Here is a 9,672-nt window from a genome sequence, read left to right as displayed (position 1 = left end):
TTCCGCATTGTTTTAACTTCCTACGTACAGTCATGATGCTAGCTGGACTGCTGTAACACTCTGGAACTCACGAGTGTTTCCTTCCGGAGATTTCATGCGATTTTTACAGCCACCCTCGTTAATGCTCAACGGTCACTGTCCTTGAGTACATGAGGTCTGGGAGATCTCAGTTTAGCTGCGTTTGTTCCTTCCCGTTTCCACTTCACAATCACATCACCAAAAGTTTACTTGGGCAGCTTAGAAGGATCAGTAGATCTGTTACTCGTGTTACATCCAATTAAAAGCCCACGTTCGAAGTCAGTGAGCTCTCCTGACAGACCCATTCTGCCGTTACTGCTTCTCTACTGACGACACAGAGCTTCCTGCCTGCTTTTATACTGGCTGGCCCGCCGTTCGTGGTGTGTAGTGGCTAATTCCCCGTTACATAGGTTTGTCCAAATACTTTTCATCACCTAGGGTATTACAATCAGTTTGATCAGTATGATGTACCTATTCCACCAGCGACTCACACATTGCATTCCTAGGAGTTTTCGGTTCGGAAGACCTTCAAGAATCATAGCGTATCGCTAAGCGTACGCAATCAGGAAACAAGCAGATCATAATATATTAGCATTACTTACGCTGTTCAGTATCTTCCTATTGCCTGCAGCATTATCTGTTAACTATAGATTATATTGTCATCTGTGTCATTGTATGTGTACTTACTCATGTAAACACTCTACATGGAGTGGAGGAACATGGGTGAGAGTCATAGCATACGTTGCATTATTTACTCAATCTCCCAAATTGATTTCACCCTATTTTAGTAATGTCGCCAACAATCTTTCTATTACATATACAAACACACACAGGTACGATCACGCTGGCATGCACACGAACACAATGCATTTCTTTGCCCTCTAACGTCTCTTTGTGTCATCTGTTCGGTTATTAAATTCGTTGTAAGTTGGTGACTTTCATTTCTTAGTTGTAAATCTTTCTCCAGTTCATAATTTACCTGAAACTTTTGTAATCTTATTGTAATCAAGATTTTAAACATGGCAGAAAGAGCAACTGTTGAAATTCTTCACCGTAAATGATAACAGCCAAACAGTTGCAGGATAAAGATATATTAAAATTCTTTACCACGGTTAGGTATATCAAAATATACCTTCATCACAAATAAAATACACTAAAATACACAAAAACCAGAAATTACAATGAAATATGATAGAATATCACATTTCAGTACGTAGTTCAGTACTAGTTAAAATTTCAAAAACTCATTATTTCAGCGTCAGTGCATTGTAATAAAGTTATTCTGTTCCCTTTTCTGAATGAATAAAATCTCTGTTTTCATTTCCAGTTTTTATTAAGGTTACTCTTCACAGTATGACTGTAAAGCCAAACAACAAACTATCAGTAATGAGTTTCCATACGCATAAATGTACTACAACCATTTTAAAAAGAATAGTCTCAATTTAGAATTGTCAATGTTAATAAACACTGATATGAATTTAATATCACGTAAATTTAGTGGTTGAGATTTTTTTCGTAGTTATCTTATTTTACTGTTCAGCCACGGTCACCTCCAACGTACCATCTACAGATAAAAGTGGATTTGAAATCAAAGATCTCCTGTACCATCTTTTTACAATTTAATCTTGTACTTCTACAGTTCAATATTTCTTTACATATGGCAGCACTATCTGATGGAGAAATTTGGGAGTTTGGCACAGGCACTTTAGTACAGATAGTTCGTGCTGCAGATTTACATTTGAATTCGGGCCAAATATCAGTTCGCTGGAAAGAAAGTCAAAATTCTGGACCAGATACGTTCAATCTCACATGTTCTTTCTCTAAATGTCTTCGTCCTGGTATATCGAATCTTGTAAATCAGTAGCTTTATAACCATATACAATCATTGGCAGTACATATAACGCAATTGCCATCGAACAGTAATGTCGATACATTAAGAATAATGATGAGTATAGAATTATACAGTACTTTAATACTTATTTTTCATTCTATGGTAGGTACAAATGCTTGTGCATCTTTAAATATGTGTAGCGATTACTTCTACTACCAACGCAGGACACTGTCGAGCAACTGGTGTTTCTGTTAGCCGGAGGCGTTGACGCACCAGTAGACGAGGCAGAACAGGGAGAAGGCCAGGGGGAAGAGGACGCGCGATGCGGCGTCGGCGCGCTGCGAGCCCGTGGGGAAGCTGGCCGTCCAGGCGCGCCACCACTGCCGCGGCGAGCACCTTCCGCCCTGGGCCGCCGCCTCCTTGTCAGCCGTGGCGCTGTTGGACTGCTCCTCCAGCAGCTTCTGCAACAAGCGCCACCGCCCGTCACTTCCCACCGCAGCAGTCGCTCGTGTCATTCAGGGCCATATTCAGCTGCCCCTATCAGTTTTACGCAACCCGCAACGACTTCAAAAGCCACGCGCGAGATTTTCATATTCTCTCGCGCAAACTGTTAGTCTCACAGAAAAAATAAACAGGAAATTTTAACCGTGGCCTCCAGCGAACACATATCCCACTACAAAAAGGTCCTGTTCATTTTTCCTGTAGGGCGAATTGTTTCCGCATAACGAGCGAGAGAATATGAAACTCACACTCTTGGCTTTTGAAAGTGTTGCAGGTTGCATAAAACCAATAGGTAGGGACAGCGGAATCACGCTGTATAACATAAAAAAATGAAATTATAAACTGAGATCTCTTCTAGGGGTTCAGCTGTACAACGATCAGTCCACATTTAGAGCACAGTTGAAATTAGAGTTGACTGTAGTCTGCTGATATGAACTTAGTATTTCAAATTATGCTTGATACATTATGATACAACCACTTGGCAAGTCGCATCACTGGTGCTAGTGATTATGTTATGTTATGTTAACCGGGGACCTAGAAACGACGGAGAGGCTCCGTCCCCGCCGCAGCCGCAGTCGTCCGCAACCCCACGACGACTACCGCAGTCCACTTCACCCCTCCACTACCCCACACTGAACCGAAGGTTATTGTGCGGTTTGGTCCCCGGTGAACCCCCCCCCCCCAGGGAACATCTCACACCAGACGAATGTAACCCCTATGTCTGCGTGGTAGAGAAATGGTGGTGTATGCGTACGTGGAGAACTTGTTTGCGCAGCAATCGACGACATAGTGTGGCTGAGGAGGAATAAGGGGAACCAGCCCGCACTTGCCTAGGCAGATGGAAAACCACCTAAAAAACATCCAGAGACTGGCCCGCTCACCGGACCTCGACACGAATCCGCCGGGCGGATTCGTGCCGGTGACCGGCGCTCCTTCCCGCCCGGAAAGCCGTGCGTTTTTTTTTTTTTTTTTAATGGTTCAAATGGGTCTTTTTCTTCCATTTTGTTCGTTGTTGATCGATGTGTCTGGTCGTTGCGGACGTCAATGACATCCGTTAAAGTTCGTTTTTGTTGATCCTTCCACTCAGCTTTTTTATTACAGAGGTCAACCGGATCTCTGACAGAACACGCTGAGATACCGTGCTGGCATGCGTTAGACCGCACGGCCAACCGGGCGAGCCGTCCTAGTGGTAGTGACTATGCAGTCAGACATGTATAAACACAATGCTATTATCGAGAATTTGCATACAATAAATTAAACGTATTGAGAAACTATTGTTCCAGAGAATTCGCAATGCTCACAAGAATGTCTGCAATTATATAATCTATCCTGAACCATGCTGTAACGTTGTTAATTCACCTGTATGACTGCAGCACAGTCTCAGGTTTCAACAGCATTGATTAGTTAGTGCCAAAATCTCTTGAAATGTTTATGTCGCTGCAACTGCTACAAATAAATTGCAAGAACCGACCAAATTTTAGTGAGAATATCACTCATAATGAGCCAAAACATAGTAGTGACAGAGATATGAAGGCTGGTCTTTTTCGATTGCTTATGCGAGGTGTGACTTGTGCCGTCAAAAAGCTAAACAAATTGAAACTTTGATATAGTACTCCGAACCAACAATACTGGAAACATGCGTAGTATTTGTGAGTTCAAATTGACATCAGATCGTAAAAGAGAATAGCGCTGCCCAGGATAAGACGGTCACTTTGGATTTGGCCCGAGTATTGTTGTCTCGCTAGTGTTACGACGCACCGTGCCGGCAGTACAAATGAGCATACATGAGTTGCTGCTCCTTTAGACAGACAGCCGATTATACCCCGTCTCCAAATATTAACAATGAAAATGAAAGGCAACGATAAATTTAGAAACTTAAGATGGTGTATTGCAGCAAATTTAAAAATTAAAGATGGCCTGCGACCAGAAATTTAAAAAGTGTGCAGGATGGTGGTGGACAGGTGATTTAATAATCCAAGGCAGTGGGAAACGTTAAAAAACACACAGGATACTTGACAGAATTCTCAAAGGTATTAGAACACTCAGAACGTTTTTTGTACTTCGTATTCAGAACTATTCATCCAAAATATTACGTAAAGGGTGAAAATTGGGGTGTTTCAAAGTGCGGTGCACAGTGCTCCGAAGTATCCAAAAGATCTGAATGTATTTTGCACCACATTCGAAAGAATTTATCGAAAAGTTAGGTAAAGTATGTAACTTGCAGTATTTCGAAGTACGTTACAAGGTGCTCAGAAGTACCTCAATACCCTGAATTTTTTGTGTCGTATTCGAATGTATTAACCTAAAGCAGCACTTGCATACATGCATAGTTCGATTTCCCGTTTAAGGCACAACGGAGCCTCAATTTGATTATTTACCACAACAAAATTGTTCAGTGATGCTTGTTAAGTGTCACAAAGTGAGGCCCAACTGACTCACTGAGCGTTTTGCTTATTCAGACAAGTCTTGTCTTGCTGACATTGTAATGCATTTGACTCTCAGCTCGGTGTAACTTGACACCACGCCGAATTGCGTAACACACGTGATCACTACTGCTGATCTAACTTCTGTGCTGATAAAACATAGCTTGTGCTGTTTAACAGTAGGACAAGACACGTCGGAACAAGCAAAACGCTTAGTGAGCGAGCTAGGTCTCGCCAATGCCAGCCTACATGCCTTGTGATACTTAATAATCATCATTGAACAATTCAGATGTGGGAAATAATTAACTTAAAGTTCCGTTGTGCCTTAAACGGGAAATCTGACTAGTATTCAAGTGCTACTTCATGTTAATACTTTAGAATATGAAACACCAAATTAAATGCTTTCAGATACTTCTGAGCACTTTGTAAAGTACTTCGAAATACTGCAAGTTACATACTTTACCTAACTTTTCGATAAATACTTCCAAATATGGTGCAAAATAATGTTCTGAGTGTTTGGATATTTTCATCACTGTGTAAAATATTTTGAAATACCACAAGTTAAATTAAAAATCATACTACTCTAGAAACATAAATTTAAAAATATAAATAAAATGCTTGTTTATTTGATATACCATTAAAAAGAGCTTTTTAAATTTCCTAAAGTTCGGTATACTTTTACCTGTGTTTATACAGCTCACCTTATCGTCAAAAACGATTCTGAGCTTGATTTCATATACCCAATGTTCGCAAGATAAGGAAGAGAGACTTTTTTCGAAAGGTTCAAATGGCTCTGAGCACTATGGGACTTAACAACTGAGGTCATCATCCCCTAGAACTTAGAACTACTTAAACCTAACTAACCTAAGGACATCACACACATCCATGCCAGAGGCAGGATTCGAACCTGCGACAGTAGCGGTCACGCGGTTCCAGACTGATGCGCCTAGAACCGCTCGGCCATACCGGCCGGCACATTTTTCGAAAATTATTACGTTCACTATAATAAAGTCACTGTTGAACGTTGTTGAATCAAAAACTAATGCAATAATACAGGATTGAAAACTTCATTATCCGAGAATTTAGTAGTCAACATTCTTTTCTTTTCAGTAGTAAGCTAAACTAGCGAAATATGTGTAAAATTTCGAATACTGCTGAGTAGTGAGAGTTTTGACGTGAGAATAACATTATTTACTTTGTTAACACTCGTCAACAAGTGCAATTTAAGCTGTAAGTTCGGTCAGTAATAGTGCCCATGTTTGTTTTGCAATGCAGCATGGGCGTCATATTACCGAGCTGAGAGTCAAATGCATTGTATGTCGGCAAGACAATGTTGTTGGGAAAGCTAAATGCCCAGTGTTGACAACGCCTGCCTCCTTGCCTTGTGATGCTTGATAGGCTTCATACAACAATTTAGGTGTGGGAAATAATTAATTTGAGGCTCCATTGCGCTTTATACCAGGAATCGAGCTACCATTTAACGTAATTTTTAGGTAAATACTTTTGAATACGACACAAAAAATTCAGAGTACACGGTTACTTTTGAGCACTCTGTAAATTACCTTGACGTACTGCAAGATACACACTTTAGCCATTTCTTGATCAAATACTTTTGAATATGGCGCCACAAGAAAATCAGAGACTTTGGATACTTTCGAGCTCTCGGTAAAGCGGTTTGAAATACTGTAAGTTACACGCTTTCCGTAATTTTTGTATAAATACTTTTAAGATGCAAAAAAATTCAGAGCGTGCAGGTCATTTTTAACGCTCTGTGAAATGTGTGTGTGCTCGCGCTCCTATGAAAATATTTTTGATAAATAATCGAATACTACCATCAAGCACTGTGATTGGCTGAAAAATATTTACTGCCATGTTGCAATTTTCTTTACATTTACTGCCATTTGCCGTCTTGCATTTTTATATTTCCTATCCTTCACCATCTATAATTTTTTTAATTTCCCCACATTCACCTTTTAATTTTTTAATTTCCCACAATTTTTTATTTTTGAATTTCCCATCATCCTCCATCTAGATGACGTCATTGAAAATGAGTACCTTCATACACTTTTGTTTAGTATATTTTATTTTGTTCGTTACCTACTTCTCCCTTCATAGATCGGAACTGATATGTAAGGAGAGTTCTCACCCAAATGAAATGCAATTTATGAAAGAGAAATTTTTTTTATTTTGTAAACCAAGGACAAAGAAAAATTCCTCACTGACCATAAAGAAAATCATGTGAATTTATGAAAATGCTTCAGAAGGATAACAGTTACTCTCATGAATCAATGAAATGCAGCTGTATGACAGGGCAGAAAGACGATGTGAACTGGATTCCAAGAACTGTTCTTTCCACGTTTTGCAAATCTGAGTTCTCTGAACGTTTGTGGAAGGCTTTCATGTTCTTTCAGTCCCTGCATTGTGTAGAATTTATCATATGAACTTTGTTAAGCACACTATTATGACTTCTATTTTAGCCCCTGATAAAAGCAACAACTAAAATTGTCAGCACTTTCAGAGAAGAGGTTTAATCTAGATTTTTATAAAATGGAGACTCTCTTACAACCTCACACTCACCTATCAGTACTGCCTGACGTTCCGATGTGATCCGATGATGAGTCTGTACGCATGTCCTCTATAAAGGGTGTGCATAATGTCTCAAGTGTATCTGCTTTCCGTAGGAGTAACATCGCCTGTGCAGCTCATTACTATGAGACGGAAGGAAGAGGATGAAACTGTGTTGACACAAATCCTAATCCACTCAAAAAGCACTTCTGTCGTCTTTCGCTTGCTTTGCTTGTGTTGCAACGAAAACTTATTGCAGGTGTACGTAGCTTTTTGTTAAGGATCATCCTTACAGCCTTCATATGTTGTTCCGTTTTTTTTTGACACAAGGCCATACACAGAGATTCGGATGTATTGCGTAAACAAGGTTTGGAATTCCTAGATATCATCTCTACGTTCACAGATCCGCAATTTTGACAATGCAAGCGATATATACCTAGTTGATCCTCGGTATTCGGTTTTGATGTTGAAAGTGCTAGGGGAGTGTATTTCTTTTTCTGCATGATACGAGTGAGTCTTTTTTCAATATATTTGCTGTTCAATGTGTTTATTTGTGTGTGAATATTATCGTGCTGCATTTACTTTTATTAGCATTATTGTCAATGTTTGTTATCCTCTGTGCTTAAGGTATACAGTAGTGCCTGTATGATATTTGGTCGTGGTCATATTACCTTTCACTTTTTTTTTTTTTTTTTTGTAATTCCGTCTTCATTCCGTTAATAAATCTCTCTACTACTTGGGTCTTATACAAATTGTTTTAATTATGTGTTATATTGTTTGTATCTCTTTTTCACAGTTTTATCTACTAACCGGAAATTTATTGACTCTATTCACGCGCTAGAGAGTAGCATGTCACATCGGAAGGTTCCCCACATTTGATCAACAGTATGTACTTCCTTTTCTGACCCCAGGCAGCCAATGAGATTTAGGCTGCCTACGGGCGCCTTGTTGAGAACAACGCAACAACAGCGACGTGGTCGTCCTTTAGTGGGGATGAGGTTTAATTCATTTTCATCTGCAGTGAAACCTTTTCAGGCTTGGCAATATGGACGATATTTTGCCCTTTTCTGCCACCATATCTAAGCAAAACTCATCTCCTCTATACTTTCCTATCGCTATCGCTCTCTGTCTTTGTGCAGAGGCGCTTTCAACCTGACGCATCCAGAAGTCATTGTTCTTGTAGGTGGTTATAAGTGTGCTGATATGACTTAACTGAACCCGTTTCACTGTAAATATCGAATTTGTGATTAGCGTTATCTCGGAGCTGTTTGAGACTTTCCCAACGTAATAGTTTCATTGGTTCACAGGCGTCATGTCGGGTAATGTCGAATAAGCTGCATATATCAACGAGACAGCTCCTCGTTATCTTCAGATGCTTACTGAGGTATCGCTGCAGTGGCTCGCCAATATATACCCTGGACTCTCTAAAAAAGCGCCAGCGCCAAGAGGTTGGGCTGTAACGTCATCGTAGACGAGTCATCGAGCACGGCGACACCCAGCGCCCCTGTGGGAGAAACAGGCCATGGTCTTCGAATGCGCAACGCGGGAAATGCGCGGCCGCTGAAGTGTTTTTTCCTCGAAGTCTTCCATGAAAAGGTTAGCTACTATGGGAGACAAAGGGCAGAGTGTTGGCGTCCAATTTAAATGTGCGGACTCTGATTCTCCGTCTGCGTTGACTCGGATTCTTTCGTCTGCGTTCGATGATGCCTTAATATCGTCAGTGCTGGTTTCCAAGCCTTGCTGAGTTGAAGTCCCGTGTCTCTATAAATCAGATGGTTACTTATACGTATTTCGACTGTTCTTTAATGATGCAGTCACAGTACGTGGAAGCGTACGAAAGGATCTTTGTCTGTCCGTAATTTGTGCTATGTCCCACCTCAACACTTCAACAACAGCAGACTTTTCTGGCTGACCCAATCTGGTGTGAACTCTATGTTCAGCTCACCTATCCTTAACAGTGCGACACGTCTGCCCAGTATACGATTTCCCAAACTGGCACGGGATTTTACATATCCCTGGTGTCCTTAGACCTAGGTGGTCTTTAACGGAACCCAGCATAGTTTTCAGTCGCACTTGAGGCTGGAAGACGCGTTTTATTTGATGTTTCTTGAACAGCCTACCAATCTTAAAGGACACGCCACCAACAGAGGATATAAAAACCATCCTCGTGGAGTTCTCCGTTTCTTCTGGCTGTTCTTGAGGTTTAGTGCATGTAGGTTGAAATACATCACGGATCTGTTTATCAGGATAACAGTTTTGTACAAACACAGACAAAATATGGCTACGCTCTGCTGATAAGCTGCCTGCATATGAGATAACTCTAGCCCTATGAAC

General features: G+C 40.6%; 1 protein-coding gene across 1 annotated transcript in view; it reads right to left on the bottom strand.

Moving 5' to 3' along the window:
- Positions 1 to 1,332: 1,332 nt before the first annotated feature.
- Positions 1,333 to 9,672, bottom strand: part of LOC126188437 (glutamate-gated chloride channel-like) — a 161,984-nt gene continuing 153,644 nt past the window's right edge. Inside the window, exon 10 of the mRNA XM_049930043.1 lies at positions 1,333 to 2,310. Coding sequence (XP_049786000.1) covers positions 2,101 to 2,310 — 210 coding nt within the window. The 3' untranslated portion in view covers positions 1,333 to 2,100. The remainder of the gene's footprint in view (positions 2,311 to 9,672) is intronic.

Source organism: Schistocerca cancellata, chromosome 1, assembly GCF_023864275.1.
Source record: "Schistocerca cancellata isolate TAMUIC-IGC-003103 chromosome 1, iqSchCanc2.1, whole genome shotgun sequence".
In the NCBI taxonomy this organism is placed as follows: Eukaryota; Metazoa; Arthropoda; class Insecta; order Orthoptera; family Acrididae; genus Schistocerca; species Schistocerca cancellata.
Note: the sequence above shows the minus strand (reverse complement) of the source record. Positions and strands in the feature narration are given on the sequence as shown.